This window comes from Typopeltis vanoorti, chromosome 16 (assembly GCF_054136105.1).
Source record: "Typopeltis vanoorti isolate ZY-2024b chromosome 16, IOZ_Tvanoo_1.0, whole genome shotgun sequence".
In the NCBI taxonomy this organism is placed as follows: domain Eukaryota; kingdom Metazoa; phylum Arthropoda; class Arachnida; order Uropygi; family Thelyphonidae; genus Typopeltis; species Typopeltis vanoorti.
In genome coordinates, this window is record NC_143564.1 from 16348414 (window position 1) to 16367412 (window position 18999).

The following is an 18999-nucleotide window of genomic DNA, read 5'->3' on the forward strand; positions in this document are numbered from 1 at the left end:
TGTGATGGTAATGACATTACATACAGGTAACTGAGGGTACAAGGGGATGCTGAAATGCATGTATACAAATGCAAGAAGTATCAGAAATAAGGGAGAGGAGTTTTTGACATTGGTCAACTCAACTCAGCCAAAAATTATAGTCATCAGTGAAACCTGGTTGACTGAAATGATATAAGGCCAATAGGACAAAATATATTGTTGGGTGCTGCTATAGACTAGGAGGTCTGCAGGAAGATGTAAATTCCATGTATCGGCAGATTAGCACAATGAGTGCAGGAAAAACCATTATTATTATGGGAGACTTTGATTATGGGGACAGAGATTGGAGGGGGGGGGGATATGACAAGATGGAAGTGGTATTTAAGAGATAATTACATGAGAGTGTTAGATCTGATAATAGCATCAGAAGATATATCCATAACCAAAATAAAAACTCTGTCTCCAAATGGGAAGAGTGACCATGCAGTCTTGTTCTGGGAAGCTTTCAAAACATGTGGAATTCTCTGTGAAGAAAGGGTTTATTTTGAACAATAAAGCTGATAGTTATGACAGACTTAGGAATACTCTTGTATTCCTAAGTCTGTCATTTACGACTCACGATTTGTGGCTTGAGAAGCTACAAAGAAAAAATGTCAGTAGTGCATAGGAAGTGGTCAGAAATTGTTTGAGAGAAACAGCATCAGACTGTATAACAAAGATCAGGAGGATAAATCAAGTGAGAATTAAGTGGATGAGTAGAGATCTAAAGCAAGAGAGCTGCAAAAAAAAAAAAAAAAAAAAAAATACTGTGGAAGGAATATAAAGAAAGGGTGATCAAGCATACTTATGCACATTACAAAGTGTGGCGATTAGTCTGGTAAGAAAGGCCAAATCAGATTACGAGAGAAAATTAACTAAGCAGGCCAAAGTAAATCCAAAATAGTTTTTGAATTATGTAGCAAGTAAGAGGTAAAATGACTATGGTAGGATGCCTTTAAACAATGCTCATGGCAGAAAGGCAGCAGAAGCAAAAGAAACAGTTGAATTGCTGAGTGACTATTTTACAAAGTTGTATCATCCAGGTGGAGATTTTGCAGTTGTGGATGTCACAGAGTCACGTATCAAAATTGAGGTGTTAAATCTTAAATGAAGGTTTAATTTGTCATAAAACATTTCATTCGGGATTTAACTAGGATACCAAAATTCCAAAGAAGTACTTGTATATGAGTATAAATGAAACTGTAAATAATGTATTAGTCCTTTGTTTTGTAAATTCTCCACAAAAAATTTTTATTTTTGTTAACTGTCTTGTGAGTGAAAGACAAAAATTGAAATTTAGTGAGAATTGTAATGGAACGGGAAAGGTTAGATCAAAGTTCAGAGTGAAATAATCGGCTTAAAGACGTAACCCAAGGTAGTAGCGTGTGCGAGGTGAGTGCAAGATATTCACGGCGAAAACATAACGAGGACAAGATAGTGTTATGTCTTATTTTTTATATTATATATCTATATGTTGTATAGTATCTCTCTCCTTGGATATCACATGGTACTATTGAGAACACAAAGGAATTGCCTCAGGGACGAGCCAATTCCTAGGGGAAGCCTCTGAAATTTGCCTCTCTTAAAGTTCTGGGAAAATTTGTATTTTTATTGCTGCGCCACCCAGAACCCTTAGATTAAGAAAAGAGTTTCTCAATCAAGAAGTGAACTTGCAGAAGTACCTGCTATTGACCTTTGTTTGCAGTCTTGACCTTAACTATCGTTTGTTCCCTCCTGCTTAGATTCGAATAATTTATGAGTGGTGCATCGGATTCTTAGACACAGGCAATCAAATTAAAATTAGCAAAAGGTTTATTTAACATATTTTTTGTTATACAGTGTAAAGAATAATCAATCATTACTATTAGAATGTTAGAATCATAATCTAGCATTCTTAGATCATAAAACAAAAATAAAACTTCAGATTTTGGCTAAACTACTCAAATAACGAGGACCTGAAAACCAAATCTCAAAAGGCAACACCAAACTGGACAAAATTGTTTGGACTCTCCCGGGACAGACAGAAGTGGAAAGAGTTTGGTCTCATCTTCATCCACATAGATGATAGAAGAGAGAAGAGGAAGACTCAAATAAAGACACTTCAAAACCTCTTAAGACATAATTTTCAATCCAGCACATTTAAAGAACATTCTTTTTCCTTTTGTCTAACTGTTATCAAAGCACTATAGTCCTGTCTTATTCTAATCAGAGTCCTTAATTCTTAAAATACAGTTAATTTCTCTTCCTCACACACATTACTTAACAAAAGGTTACAATACCGTACTCGATGATCCTTTATTCTTTTTCTCCAAACTATTTCCTTTCCGTCAGTTTTGCGGCTGGGATTCCTGCGATCGTTGGTTGGTCCACATGTTGCTAGTATATTGAGCCCATGTCAAGAACATTCTTGGCGAAAGGTGATTCTGCATTCGCATAGTATGCTATCGAGTCGCTGAGCTTTCCCATGAGTTGCCTACTATCTGTGTAAAACGTCTATCCTTTCATCATAGGGCTTGAGACCCGCAACCTTTTCAACTACTTGTGGCATCTCCGACTGCTACTACCGGGAGTGAGAGCAGAACTCCTTGCGAACTACACGTCCAGACGATCAAGAACAGAAAAACCACCAAAAGCCTCGTGGGGGGAGGGAGTCCTAACTCTTTTATACAAACCCCCTACCGGTACTCTCTGTAACCTAAGTTGTTCACCCATCACGTTTTTATGTGTACACGTGGGTCTCGCTTCCGTAGCATCTTCTCCGAACAGCTTAGGTTTCCATGTGCCATATGCATGCGATACCGCTTGGGGCAACTTCTTAATCTGATGGTTTGCCCTTGTATTATGATTTTTTTTTTTTTTCACTTTGTTACATGCAATTTATACAGCAATTCATTGTGTATCAATCTTAACAAGTAATATAAAATTTACCAAACTTCACTATCAAATTACAATCTAGTAAAAATTCTTTTACACTGAAATATACACAATTTTTTTTCTTAATCACTGTATCCTATATTTGTCAAGATATATATAATATATACTAGGATGCAAGCATATCCTTTCAGGGTTTAACTTGTTGAATTGTGATTGAATAAATTCCTAATGATATTCATCCAAAATTCAACAAAGGTTCCCCCTTCCTCTTAAAATTTTCCTTTGTGTCCCTCCTTTCACCGGGGGGGGGGGGGTTCCTCTGCCAAAGTCTTTCTGTTCTTTATTTTGTCATTAGCCATTACCAAGCCTTTCGATTTCTTTCCTTCTGTCTTTACCCTCATTTTGTACTGTGAATAGCTTTGATTATAAAAATAGTGTGTGTGTGTGTGTCCTTGGTTGTTTTTATCTTTATGTAAATTGCTGTGAACCTGATTTATCTCTCTGGGTAGGTCCACCCTACCGTTGTGTCTGGGTCTTAAGTTGTACCTGGTTTGTCCTGACTCTTCCACCCCATTGTCACTTAAGTATTTCTCTCCTCTCACTTTGATCGATGCTTGTTCGTCCAGGTAATCTGTACCAGTGTGATCTCTATGCCAATTGTATCTGGTGCAACGGTCATTCGAGATAGGATTCTCCTCCTCTCCCTAACAGCCATCCTTTCCTTTTCTACCTACTGTAGGTTTCATGTTAACTTTCCATTTTTTTTTGTGAAGATTAGTGTTCCTCTTTCTTCCATACATGCTCTCCAGCAAATCCCTTTGACACACTAATCTTTTACACTGAAATATACACAATTTTTTTTCTTAATCACTGTATCCTATATTTGTCAAGATATATATAATATATACTAGGATGTAAGCATATCCTTTCAGGGTTTAACTTGTTCTGATCTGGTTTTATATAGTTTCAATCTATTCGAGTGAACTATCAATGTTTTTCCTTGTTTGGACCTTTCCTTTATTCTATAGGTCACCGGGGACAATTTTTCTAGGATCCCAAAGGGCCCAGCTGCATTCTTTCCTCCCTTCTTATTGACAGAGCTCTGTTCTAATAGGACAAGATTACCTGGATTCAGATACTTATATTTTCTCAACCTGTTTGCATAAGTTCCTGCCCGTCGGGAGCAGGTTTCACTAGATCTGACTACTATCTCATATGCTATCTTATTATCGATAATCAGGCTATTCAGATAGTCATCAATGTCTGGGAATCCAGAGTTTACTCAGGAGTTCTTGAAATCATTGGGAAGGGGAGGTTCAAAATCATAAAGGATAACAGTGGGGGCTTCCTTAATGGCAGTGTGTAGAGCGGTTCTGCATGCAAATAAGGTATGTGATAAGAAAGCATCCCAGTTTGATATCTGGCTATCTGCTAATTTTGATAGGGTAAGTTTTAGAGTCCTGTTCATCCTTTCACACATTCCATTACCCTGGGGATGGTAAGGTGTGGTGAACAGTTTTTTTTATCCTCAACATCTTGCACAGCTGTAGCATGACTTCAGCTGTGAAGTTGGAGCCTTGATCTGAGAGGAATGTTTGGGGTGTTCCATACCTGGAAATGAGCTTAAAAAACTCATCTGTCACAGTTCTTGCAGTTTGGTCCTTAATTGCTGCAGCCTCTGGATATCGAGAGAACATATCTATAATCACTAGTATATACTTATTTCCATTCTTGGTGATAGGGAATGGGCCCACAATAACCATGGCTACTGCCTGAAAAGGTCGCGTGGGGATTGAGAATGACTGGAGGCCTTACCCAAAATACTGGACTTTTGTTGGCACAGATGACAGGAGTACACATATGATTCAACACCCCCTTTCATATATATCTGTCCCACACCCTGTTCCATGTTATATGTACTCCCTGGTGACCCACTAGATCAGAATCAGGATTTCTGGAACAAGGATCTTATCTCTCATCTCCCCGTAACGCTCTGCTTAGACAAGAGACTGTCCTGGTCTATGTACAGGGTGTTATGGAAAGATTGCCTGTCTGGGGACTTCTCTCCGCTTAAAACTCTTTCATATACCCCTCTCCATAATGGATCCCTTTTCTGCTCCTCGATTATATGAGGTTTGTCCCAGACCTGGTATTCGAGGGTTGTGTTCCTGTTCTTGCCTAACTCATCTGCCTTAAATACGGAGTTGATCACTTCCTCATCTGAGTCAACGCTATCTTCATGTTTAGTGTCTAAAGATCTTGACAGATAATCAGCAACTATGTTGGTTGAACCAAGAATGTAGTTCACCTCTAAGGTGAATTCCTGCATCTCTAATGCCCACTGGATCATTCTCTGATTCTTGTCCTTCATTGAAGATATGAATGATAGAAGCTTGTGGTCAGAACGTAGGATAATCTTTTCCCCTAATAGCATGTATCTAAATTTTTTTAAAGCGTAAACGATGGGAAGTGTTTCTTTCTCGATTACAGAATAGTTTATCTCAGATGAGGAAAGTTTCCTGCTGATGAAGGCTTAAATCCTTCCCTTTCCTTCTGCTCTACAACCGAGGCAATCGCATCATTGGAGGCATCTGCTGAGAGATAAAATATCTGACCAAGCCTAAGATAGGTCAGCACCGGTGATCTGGTTAAAGCCAAGTTTAAAAGTTGATGGGCACGTTGTTGTTCCCTCCCCCACTCAAATTTTTTCCCCTTTTTTGCTAGCCTAACTATGGGCTCCATTAATTTGGAGTATTTGGGAATGAACTTTCTGCAGTTGATCATGCCCAAATACCTCCTGTCTTATAGTAGTGGGAATCCTTGCCTTCAATATAGCAGTCACATTCGTTTTTATGTGTGTTATTCCAGCTTGGTTCACAATGTGGCCTAAATATTCCACCTCCCGAGAAAAAATTGGCATTTCGAGCATTTTAGGGAAAGTTGAACCCTGTTTAGTCGTTCCATAACTCCCATCAGTAATCTACTATGCTCCTTAATGCAACATGAGTAGACCAGGAGATCGTTCCGGAAGCATATGACTCCTTTTCCCAACATGTAAGATAAACTCTAGAAACTCATGGCTGAGTTCCTGGCCCCTTGGGGAAGTCGACACAACTGGTACTTTTGCCATCTCGTAGTGAAGGCAAAGTATTTCCTGTCTTCTTCCCTCAAAGGAATCTGGAAGTAGTCAGAGTTCAAGTCTAACTTAGAGAAGTACTTAGCTCCTTCCACGCCAATCAATAAGTCCTCAATCTTGCATACTCGAAAATCAATAGGTTTGGTGACCTTATTTACCTCTCTCAAATCCAAAACAAATCTTAACCAACCATTTGGTTTTTCCACCTAGAGTTCGATCGTTCAATAATGCCCACCTTCTCATACTCTAGTAATAGCCTTTGGAGTTTGTCTATATGTTTGAGGGGTGTCTGATACTGTTTTACATACACTGGTACATCAGATGCAATTTGAACAGTATGCTGGACCTTGTTGGTACAGGAAAGCGAACTGCTTTCCTCTGTAAACACTATTGGATAGCGATGGAATACTAACTCAAAAAATTCTTTGATATGAATCTTTTCCTGATCTGAACTCGATACCTTAGTGGCATCTTGGATTAACTTATTCTTCCACATACTTGACTCATCCTTACAATCCTTCACTTCAATCTCCATAGCTTCACTCATTTCACCAGCACTCCTCGTTCTGAACTCTGGCCTGTACTTCTTCCCACACAAAGACAGTGTCCTAATAACAAAGTCACACATCGTTCTTCCCGACAAGTGATCGGGAAGAACGATGGTTAGTGGTGGCAATGCAGCGAGGTAGTGTTCCAGTCCAGGCATAACAACGGTGCAGCTAGACTGTCAGCAAGGACTGAAGTTTCATGCAAACCACGAGGACCTATTCAGGCAGAGTTGTCTCACCTGGTTACTACAACTTCCATAATATTTGTGAATTTAATCGATTTTGCACACAGATTTTGTTGGTGGATAATGCAGTGAAAATTTGTTAAATTTTCCAGATGGATCTGAGGTTCTATTGCTCTTCAATGAACTATTCCAATAAATTCCTTCTGTGCACCGACCATTGCAGGGGCTCCATCAGTGCATATGTCAGATAGTGAACTCCATTTAAGCCCAAATCTCTCGAAGACCGTGTTGACTGTTTCAAATATATCTACACCGGTAGTTGTTCCTTTTAACGGCCGAAGTGCCAATAATTCTTCTGTGATGTTGAAATCCGCATCAACTCTTCGAATAAATATTGCTAGTTGTGCTGTATCAGAGACATCGGTGCTGTCATCCAAAGCAATTGAAAAGGCTTCCAATCTAGCAATCTTCTCTTTTAAACTGCATTTGATATCATCAGCCATAATTTCTATCCATCAGATGAACATGTCTCCAATTACAACAAATATAAGGATTATACTCACCCAAATCATGGAAGTGAGTGACCCTTAAATAGTAAGAAAGGAGAAAAATGTGTGACTGGTGATAGAAAGGATGAGTTTGTCCAGACTAGATATAATATGAGACCCAGAGAAAATGGGAAAGTCCTCTCAAGAGATAGTGCATAGATGACATGAAACAAAATTTTTCCTAAAAAAAAAATTTTTTTTTCTTGGAAGGGGAAACCTTTGTCAAATCTTACATGAAAGATTTAATTTGTCATAAAATATTTCATTCGGGATTTAACTAGGATACCAAAATTTCCTAAAGAAGTACTTGTATATGGGTATAAATGAAACTGTAAATCACATATTAGTCCTTTGTTTTGTAAATTCTCCACAAAAATTTTTTTATTATTGTTAACTGTCCTGCGAATGAAAGACAAAAATTGAAATTTAGTGAGAATTGTAATGGAACGGGAAAGGTTAGATCAAAGTTCAGAGTGAAATAACTGGCTAAAAGATATAACCCGAGACAGCAGGGTGTGTGAGGTCCGAGGTGCGTGCAAGATATCCACTGTGAAAACATAACGAGAAGAAGATAGTACCGAATGCAAAGGCTTAAGTGCTGTGAGGAATCGGTGATGTAGTAGGGAAAGCAGCTATGCGAAGATATAAGAAGTTTGGTGGTGCGAACTCAGGGCTTTTTTTTTTCTCTTCTCCTCTTGGCTTTCGGGCACCAGTGGAAGTCGTTCGAGCGGTCGGGAAGAACGATGGTCAGCAGCGGCTATGCGGTGAGGTAGTGTTCCAGTCCAGGCATAACAATGATGCAGCTAGACTGTCAGCGAGGACCAAAGTTTCATGCCGAACCACGAGGACCTATCCAAGCAGGGCAGTTTTGCCCACATCAGCAAGCAGGTGATTCGTGAACGTAATCACTAGTTGTTTATATCTGAAGATAATGGACCATAGAATGAAAAGACTAGCCACGTGAATTCAGCAAATTGTTCGAGTAGAGACCCAGCGTGATATAAATGGTCGGTAATGTAAAACCTTACTAGTTCCATTATATTCTGAACAAAGCTAGAGTGCAGAAAAGTGCTGGTATATTATGTGATAGGACTTATTAACTGGTAGCAGGACTCTAATATGAAATCCACTAGCTAATTGTTGTAATTTTAGAGGTGTGTTGTAGTAGAGTTTGATATTAAATTGTTGAGGTATGTCACAGTCTAATAGACTTAGAGTGAATGGAATAATCTCTTGCATAATGTGTTAAATGAATGCGAGTAGGACATCTTAAATTGATATTGTCTTTTTAATGTGAGGTATTGATTGTGGTGAGATTTTGTCTGGTTAAATAGTGTTACATGCAAGTGTAACTCAGCTTAGTTAAGTGTAAGTTTGATAATTGTGTAATGTACTATAGAATGAATAAACATTCATGTTTTCTTTACCTTATAAAATTGCCTGATTTCTGAAATCAATGCACCGCTCATTAAGATTAGGACCTGTACGAATTCAAACGGGGCGGGAGGGATTAGCCACGACTGTATTTAGAAAAAGTTCATTAAGAGTTTAAAGTTGGGTATATTAATAGCTAAATTCCAGAGTCATAGGTTAGTCTGGTTGTTAACTCTCTGACAAGGAGACTTCTCTTGTATAGGAAATAAGATGGTGCAGTTGTAACAAATAAATTTTTCTTAATTCTAAAAAGGAGTTAATTCCAGATTTGCATCCGAAGAAATTTGGCTCAACCCTGAATCACTCGCTCTCTTTGTTTGCGAGATTTGCATACATATCCAATAGAAGGAGCGGCCACAGAAAGGATAGAATTTAGCTAAAGCAGATTGGTGTAGTAGCAGGGCTTAAGAAGGACAGAATACTATAAAAGCTAGAATTAAGGAAGTAATTAATAGAAAGAGAGTTTAGATAAATATAAATAACAAGATAAATATATAACAGAGGTAAATGAAGAGGAGGTGTTCAGCATGTTAAAAATATGAATGTGAACACAGCAGTGGGACTGCATGGAATACAGTCCCACTGCTGTGTTCACATTCATATTTTTAACATGAATGTGCAAGAGGATTGGTACTCCATCTGATGAAATTGTCCAATCTAAGTCACAGTTCAACGAATCATGGGAGGGGAAAGAAGTAAGATAGCTCTATTGCATAAAGGTGGCTTAAAAACAGAGGTAATAAACTACAGACCAATTAATATATCCAGTGTGTTGTTAAAGTATTGGAAAATCTGGTTAAAAGTAAAATCCAACATTCCATGGATAGGGATGTGATACTCTATAATGGGCAGCGCAGTTTAGCAAAAGGTAGGTCCTGTCATTGTAATTTATTTACATTTTATAATGTAAATTAATTAATAAAAAATGATGGTACAACATGACAAAATTTCATGCCTGCTGGGGCGTCGCCTGGTTAAACAAGGCCCCCGTTGTTTTCGCCAGGGAACCAGGACGAACAGCTAAAAGTCAGCTACTGGAACAAATCTGAAAACAAACTCCAACTCAACATCACCAGAGTTAAAGATCGGTACTATCAACGTAAGAAGCCTGAATGGCAAAGAAATGGAGCTAGCTGAGGAATTAGATAAGTACCAGATCAACATAATAGGTGTGACTGAAACAAAAAAAAAGACCAAAACTGGTGAGATCTTTCTGAGCAATAAATACAAAATGTTATATTCAAGCAATGACAATCAAGGAAAAGAAGGAGTAGCCATAGTATTCAACACAAAATATGAGGCTAATCTTCTTGAATGGCAGTCAGTCTCAAGTAGAGTAATATGGGCAAATATGAGAATGGGGAACTGGACAATGAGACTTATTTGTGCCTATGTCCCACAGAAGGCTCTACTAAGGTAGAAGTGGAGGAATTTTGTGAGGCTTTAGAAAAAGCAACTGACACAATGAAAAAGGAAAATTTGGTCCATGTTGGGGATCTAAATAGCAGAGTAGGAAATGATTGTGAGACATACAAAAATATTTTGGGAAAATTTGGAGAAAAGAGCAAAGCTAATAATAATGGCAAATATCTGTTGGATTTCTGCTCAGGACATGGACTGGTTATTACTAACACCATGTTCCAACATAAAAATGTGCAGAAATTCACATGAAGAGAAGAGGCTAGAAATAAGAAAAGCCTCTTTGACTATGTTATTGTTGATAGTGATGTTTTCTCCCTGGTGCAGGAGACCCCAGAGTGTACAGAGGATTTGAAATTGGAAGTGATCACTATCTAGTCTTGAGCAAGATAAAATTGAATTTCATATTGAAAAGAATAACATGTAAGAAAGTTTTTAAGCGAATAAAAGTTGAGCAGCTCTCAGATGTGAACTGTAGACTAAAATACAGAAAGATTATTGAAAAAAAAAATGAAAGAGTTTGAGAACAGGAATCAAACCTTGGAGTTTCAGTGGCAAACTCTGAAGGAAACATTGATTGATTCTGCCAGAGAGGCCTGTGGTGAGGTTATCTGTAAGGATAAAAAAAATCAGAACTCCCTGGTGGACACAGGAAGTTAAAGAGGCAGTGAGGGAAAAGAAGAAAGCATATCAAAAGTTTCTGTCAAATAAGTCAGCTTGTGATCTTAGAGAATATAGAGACAAATGCAAGAATGCTAAACACTGTGTAAAATTAGCTAAACAAAAGTCATGGGAGGACTTTGGCAAGAATATAGAAAATAAATATCAAGAAGGTGGCAAAATATTCTGGAGGTTATTGAAGAAGCTTAGGAATGGAGGAAAGAGTGCTGAAAAAGGAATTAGAGATGATAAAGGTGACATGAAAACTGGAGAAAAAGATATCCTTGAAATATGGAGTAATTACTTTGAAAAACTGCTAAATGAAACAAACAGCGATAAACAGCACGGTGGTAAAAAACACTGACCAGGAATGCAGTCAGGAATACATATCCATACTTGAAGTAGAAAAAGCCATCAAAGGCTTGAAATGTGGAAAGGTAGCAGGAGTTGATGATATTCGACCAGAAATGCTGAAGTATGGTGGTATAAGAGTCTTACAGTGGCTGCACTGCATAGTCCAGAAAGCCTGGACAGAGGGATGAATTCCCGATGATTGGAGTAGAGCTCATAGTACCCATATATAAAAAAGGGAAATAAAACTGAATGTGAAAATTACAGAGGTATTTCCCTACTGAGTGTTCCTGGCAAAATCTATGCAAGTATACTTGAGAAACGGTTGTGAATTGTGGAAGAAAAGCTTGGTGAAAAACAAGCTGGATTCAGGCCAAATAGAGGCTGTCAGGATCAGATCTTCACTTTACAAAAAATAGTCGAGAAAGCATGGAATATAACAAAGATCTGTATTTAAGTTTTGTCGATTTCGAAAAGGCATATGACAAGGTGTCAAGAGATAAGCTATTCAATACGCTGCAGTTATATGGTGTCAATGGGGCATTATATCAAGCAATACTTAGTCTTTATTTGAGTTGTAAGTCAGCAATTAGTATTGAAGGAAGTACAGGAAGATGGTTTAATGTTAAATCTGGCGTGAGACAAGGATGTACCTTATCCCCTCTGTTATTCATTATCTATATGGATCACAGTATGAAGGAAAGTGGTATTAAACATGATATCAGAATTGGAGATGTTAATGTCAGCTCTTTGCGTTATGCGGACGATGTTATACTTCTAAATAAATCGTTAAAAGTTTGCAAGATTCCCCGACTAAATTGAATAACTGCTGTAATAGATATGGTATTAAGGTCAGCATTAAAAAGACAAAGACAATGAAAATAGGTAGAATCATTGAAAATGTGAACTGTGTTGTGAATGGAGAACCTATGGTACAAGTAAACATTTCAGCTACTTAGGCACGTTTTTTGACTGAAGATGGTAAATTAAATATAGAAATAGACAACAGAATCAGCAAAGCTGGTATGGTGGGAAGTCAATTGAATAAATTCATATGGAATAAGAGAGAAATTAGTTGGAACACTAAATTAGCTGTATACAAGACAGTGTTCAAACCAGTTTTAACTTATGGATCCGAGAGCTGGGTCAGAAGTAAAACACTTGACCAAAGACTAGAGACTGCAGATACGATTGTCCTGAGAAAGATTAGAGCCTTGAACAGATGGCATCAATGGCAATATCATATTAAAAACGAGGATATTAGGAAAGAACTTGACATTGTCACCATCCAGGAATGTGTTAGCAGAGCTAATCTCAGGTGGTATGGTCACTTAAATAGAATGGGAGAGAAAAGATTAGCAAAACAAATGTTCTCTGCCAGGTTGGCAGGAAAATGACCCAGAGGAAGACCAAGATATAGGTGGATTGATACGGCAAAAAGTGCCTTAGACGATAGAAATATAAGATCTGATAATTTTGGAGTCTTGACAAGTAATAGACTGATTTGGAGAAAAATTGTAGATAGGAAGTTAGTAATGATGTAATTTTTTCATGTAGTACTATCATATCCTGTAAACACCCCTTGAGGGTACATGGCAGGAATTTGATGATGATGATGAATAAAGTGAGGAATTGGATAAAGGAAATTGCTACAGCATGATATTGCTGGACTTTGCAAAGGGATCTGGCAGAATACTATGCGGAAAACTATTACAAAAGTTAGATCAAATTGGAATGGATGTGAAGTTAGTAGCGTGGATAGGGGGTGGATGACAGACATCAGAGAGTAGCATATGGTGGAGTGGAATCTAAGAGGGTGACTAGTCGAGTACCTCAGGGTTCTGTACTAGGTTATTAATTTGTATATAAATAATATAGGGAAAGATTTAAGAGGAGATATTTAATTGTTTCCTAATGATGCAAAACTATAAGTAAGAATAGTTGATAAAGGCAATGTATATAGCCTGCAGGATGATTTAAATAAATTGGCATTGTGGGCAAAAGATAATGACTGTCACTTTAATGTTGCAAAATATAAGGTTATGTTATGAATTTCAGGTTGAGGAGGTTGTATACAGTGTGTCATATCAATGATACTGGATTGCAAGAAATTGATGAAGCTAGAGAATTGGGGATAATGGTGGGCAGAGATTTGAAGCTCAGAGGGCATACAGCAAAATTTTTACCCATATATGTCAGCCAACCTTTAGTGTATGGGCCCAACATAAAAAGTTGGTTGAAATTGCTCAAAGGATTACTTGGATGTTGAAAAACATGCTAACAAGTAAATTGGCAAAGTTGTTATCCCTCTTTATAAGGCTATGATTTGGCTGCATCTTGACTACTGTGCACAGATTGGGGTCACTTGGGTTTCCTGGATTCAAAGATGAGTGACTAAGTTAGTGATGGATCTAAGGAATGCTCTCTATGTTGATATGAAAAACAATTGACGTGAAAAACTGGTACTGTGGAGCGACAAATTAAGGTTCACCTATTTCCAGTTTGATAGCAGGGTGTGGAGGCAGCCTGGTGAAAGCTTGTTACCACAGTGTGTTGTACCCAAGTTTGGTGATAGAGGAGTAACATGTGGTGAGTATTCAGCTGGTTTGAAGTGGGACCACTGGTAGTTGTCTGTGGTTCCATGAAGGCAGCTCAGTACTTTGATATTCTGGATAATCAGGTACTGCCTACACTGTGGAGTTTTTTATGGAATGGATCCATGTTACTGTCAAGATGACAATGCCCCATGCCACAGCTGTTATGAAATGATATGAAGAGATGGGTGTTAAACGACTGACATGCCGAGGAGAGTCCTGACCTCAATCCCACTGAACATGAGTGGGAGGAATTGGGGCAGCAATTGAGGTCCAGAGCAACACGTCCTTGATCTGTCGCTGAACTTAGTGCTGCTTTGATGGAAGAATGGAGACAAATTCCACCTGATGTGTAGATATCAGGTGGAAAACCTCGCTTAAAAGTTACAGGAGGTGATCAAAGCTAAAGGTGGACATATCCGATATTAGGGTTCACCTGCTGGTATCAAATGTAAATTGCTAAAGTGTCTGGACAATTACTGTTAGATAGTGTGTGTGTGTGTGTATACATACATATATATATAATTATCATTATATATTATAGTTGATTTCGGTATTATAGTAGATTTTAGTTATATTAAACTAAAGTTTTTATTCAAACATGGTAGTTGTCTCCATAATTTTCAAAAAATGCATTCGGATCACCGTGTAAGCTTAGAAAGGATTATATATATTATATTGCATTTTTACTGAAGGCTTATGGTAAGAAGTGAAACTGCAAATCTCAGTTTAACATTATTCAACAGCCTATTAGAAGAAAAACAAAACAAATCTGCTAACTGTTGCAATGATTGCTTGTTTTTCTCTTAGTACATTTGAGAATCAAGCTATTATTATAAAATCACATAAAAAATTACTTTTAGAAATGGTCATTACTTGATGTACTTCCCACCATCAATATATTCATTTACATATCCTAACCTTTGTATTTGAATATGGAAATAAATTTCCAGCATCATATCAAAATTCTCTCAGAATGTATACATTTTTAAAGCATGTTCATAACATGATAAAGAGAAAAAGTGAAACACACACGCCTATTCCTCTTAACTTTACCTCTCCATCTAGAAATACAACTCCTGTAGATCGACGTTTGGGTCGCCTTCGTCTCTGTATAGCTGCTTGTGTACCTAATGTTGTTCGACTATCTGAATCTTGTTCTTTTTTCTGATCTAACAAGAAAAAAAGTATTAGGACAATACCGAATAACATCTTACATGTATAATATATCAGAAATCAATTAGTACTGCAATTTAATGAGAATACTGAACATAATTAAAGAACTATACATATAAAATAAAATAATGAAATAAATAATTTAAAGTAAACTACTAATATTTTATTTTTATTATTATTATTCAGAGAGACTTCCAGAGAGTCAGGGACTCATTGAGGGAGGCCACATACTACATGCACCAGCTACCATACTTATTCATGATTTCATTCACACTGCTTGCACACACAATATCCAATAGCAATCCATTTCAATCAGGCACCATTCTATGAGAGAAAAATTTAGCTCTCACCCCCTTTTAGTGGTATTCATTCTCAGCCTCCAAGGATGCTGAAAATGAATGCCACTGTCCTTTTGTCCCTCTTGTCCTTTCTCAACCTTCCATAAAATGAAACCTGTATAACCCTTTAAAGAAGTTTGTAAGTCTCAATCATAACAACTCTCTTTCTCCTGTTTACTAGTATCTGCAGTCTGCAAATTCTCAATCTTCTTCATAATCAGTATTCCAGAATCCCAATATCATTTTTAACACTCTCCTTTACACTCTCTCCACTGTATCAGAATCACAACGAAGACCAGGAAACCAGACCTGTGAACAATAATCCAAGTGAGGTCTTATCAAGGCCTTGTAAAGAGGCAAAATGACATCCTTATCTTAACATGTCAAAGTTTGTTTCAGCATTGCAATTATCTTTTGAGTTGTATTTTCAATCTTTGCTACATGGCCTCTGAACTATCTACTAACACTCCAAGATCATTAGCCTGATCAGTTTCTTCTAGCATAGTCCCACCAATATAATATGATATTGGATTAATCATGCCAAAGTGCATGACTTTCATTCTGCAAGTACTGCATATCAGCAGAATTCCTGATTATCCTATCCATCTTTGCATCAATAGCAAATAGATGTATATTGCCTATCAAAGCCTTCCCAATATCATTAATGTACAGAATGAATAATAGTGAACCAAGAACTGATCCTTGAGGTACACCACTAGTTACCTTAAATCTTGCAGATTCACATCCCCTGTATACCACTTTTTGATATCTGTTAGTCAGTCATCCTCTTAACCATGCTAATATTTTATAATCCAAGCCCATATTCTCCAATTCATGCAAGTCTTCCATGCTGTATTCTGTCAAAAGTCTGAACAAAATCCAAAAATATCATGTTGTATCCATTCCCCTTGTGTAGTTCAATGATAACATTGTTATAGAATGTGAGCAAGTTGCTAAAACATGACCTTCCCTTAGTAAACTCATGATCATTGCAAAGTAGAGATTCACCGTCAACCCATTTCTGCATGCGAGCATTAACCAACTTTTCCAAAATCTTCGCCACCACTCCTGAGATACTGATTGGTCAATATTGGATACATCAGTCTTTGAACCACCCTTGTGCAATAGGATTACCATACATTCTTTCCCTTAATGCAGAATCTTCCCTGTTCTGAGACTCAAATTATATAGCCTGATTAAAGGAATAGCCAGTTTAGTTGAACACTCTTTTAGCACCTGTGCTAATATCCCATCAATCACTGATGCTGAATTCTTATTCAGTTTGTGCAAGAGCTCTAATACCTCCTCTTGATAACTTTAAGCAAATGGGCATTCATTAGTTGAAGGACCACTTCAGCATCTGTCACCCTCACGCCATCAACATTCAGAAGAGTTATTCTTTTAAATTCATTCTTTCTTTTACTTGAAGCATATCAATAGAATTCTAGTGGGTGTTGCCTTTAGCTTGCAGAGCCAGTTTCTTTTCATACTCAAGACTTAGCTTTCCATACAACAGTTGTGACTCTCCTGGTCTGCTTCTTATAATTTTCGAAACGGACATCATCTTTTGCATTAGGTATTCCTTCCACATTATCCGTTTCTTACGAATCTCTTGCTTAAGATTACATATCCATTTGACTCCTACACTATTTATTCTTCTAACTCTTGGGACTCATTCTGATATTGAATCATAATATTTTTTATGTTTCAAATGCCAATATTCTTCCCATCTAGCAACTGATAGCATTCCACTGAACTCAGTCTATTCCTCAGTTGGTGATAATTTTCTGCTTTGTAGTTTAGGTTTAGCATGTCACCTTTCTGAATGAAACATTCATACTTCCCAAGTGAGTACTACATGATCACTATCACCAATTGGAGGCAGAATAGTTATAACTGAAATACCCTCTGACATTATAATCATGTCTAATACTCTGTGACCTCAAGTTCCTTCTGTCACATGCTGCTTGAGAAAGATGTCTCTCAAAAGCTAAATAAATTCACTTTTGTTCTTTTCATGAGATTTCCTGCTACCCAATCAATATTTTAATAATTAAAGTGTCTAATATGATTACTCTTTTAGCACCCATCATCTCTATTTGGTGTTGCATTTCTTCATCATTAGCAATCGATCCTCCAGGTCTGTAACAACACCTCACTATGTAATTGATATTGTCAGATTCCACCTCACACCAGATGGCTTCAAATTCATTGCCACATGAAATATGTTACTAGTAGCACACTCATAGTTCTCAACATCAACTGGATTCAAGTCATCCAATATCATTAGTAGCACACTCCCCTCCCTCATCTGCTATTATAGCTATACTTCCTAAGATGAGCATGATGAGTATTTCATCAAAAGTAGTCAAAAATAAAGTAGTAAATAATATGTATGTACAAAAATGAATTAAGCAATGTAGAATCTACATATAAATAAAATTACAGTCAAATGTCTTTGTACAAATTAATTCTTTGTAAAAAGGTTAAAAACATTATGCAATCTCTCTCTCTGAGTCTGATAACATCTGCTTGAGTGTATATGGCTTGGCTAGATAGGTACAAATTTCATTCCTCTCTCCTGTAAACTGCTGGCATTCCACCAGGATATGACAAATAGTAAGACATGTGTTTACATTTTTCAAACACAGATGGGTCATCAGCCCTCAGTAAATAAGAATATGTAAGATGACTGTGAACTAAGTGGAACCTTGCAACAACTTCCTCTCTTCTCTTTTTATGTTGATTAGAATGCCAATGCTTAATTTCAGGCTTATTGTCATGTAATTTGTTTGTCAATACTTACTACCACAATGACTGCCCTTGATCAACGTGGAGAAAGTATGAGCTGATTTAGCAGTTGCATCTGCAATCTCGTTTACCTTAAGATGGCTGGGAATTCAGCATAACCAAAGATCAAAATTAAGCATTTTCAATTTATGCAACAGGTAACTGTGCACACAGCACTGGATGTGGAGACTTTGTATAAATTACACACTTTTGGTAGATATTTTCTTTTATATGCACAAGAGCAAGCCGAATAGCATGCAACTCTGCTGTATAATTACTGCATCAGCACAGCCAAAACAGTGTCAGTTCTTGAAGTGTATAGATAGGCTCAGAGAGAGCAACTCTGTGAGCATTAAAGAATTTCAGGTAACAGATGGAGTGTGAGACTGCACGATGGAGTGGAAATCTGTCGTGGAGGAATGTTGTCAACAATTATGATAACAGCATGCATACCAAAAGGACGTATGACAGTCTGATGTGTGTGATATTGAGCTTACCAATGCAGAGAAAAGAGACTAGTCCATGTAGGATGATCTGGAAGAGACTTTATTGCTAGGGCATAATTAAGAGACAATTGTTTCTGCCTAAGTGAGAGAGCCAGTTCATTTACTTTAACATAAAGAATTTTAGTGGGTGATGTGTGAAAGGCACCAGTAGCTATCCATATACTCTGATAATGGATGGGATCATACCATTACAGGTTATTCTTCCTTGCAGAACCATAAAATTGAATTGAGACCCATAATTTAGCTTTAAACATACAAGTGGACGACAAAGATGAAGCATTGAAGATCGATCCGCACCACATTCAGGCGAGGTTAGATTGCAAAGGACATTCAATGCTCTCTTGCACTTTTCTCTTAGTTGACGAATGTGTGCGAAGAATGCAAGTTTTTTGTCAAAAATGAGTCTCAAGAACTTGTCTTCT

At 37.4% G+C, this 18999-nt stretch overlaps 1 protein-coding gene across 2 annotated transcripts in view; it reads right to left on the reverse strand.

Annotated features, from left to right (window-relative positions):
• LOC150097869 (uncharacterized) overlaps nt 1-18999 on the reverse strand; it is a 622248-nt gene that overhangs the window by 189516 nt on the left and 413733 nt on the right. For both annotated transcript variants that reach the window (XM_090405962.1, XM_090405961.1), the window contains exon 14: nt 14824-14939. In XM_090405962.1, coding sequence (XP_090262088.1) covers nt 14824-14939 — 116 coding nt within the window. The remainder of the gene's footprint in view (nt 1-14823; nt 14940-18999) is intronic.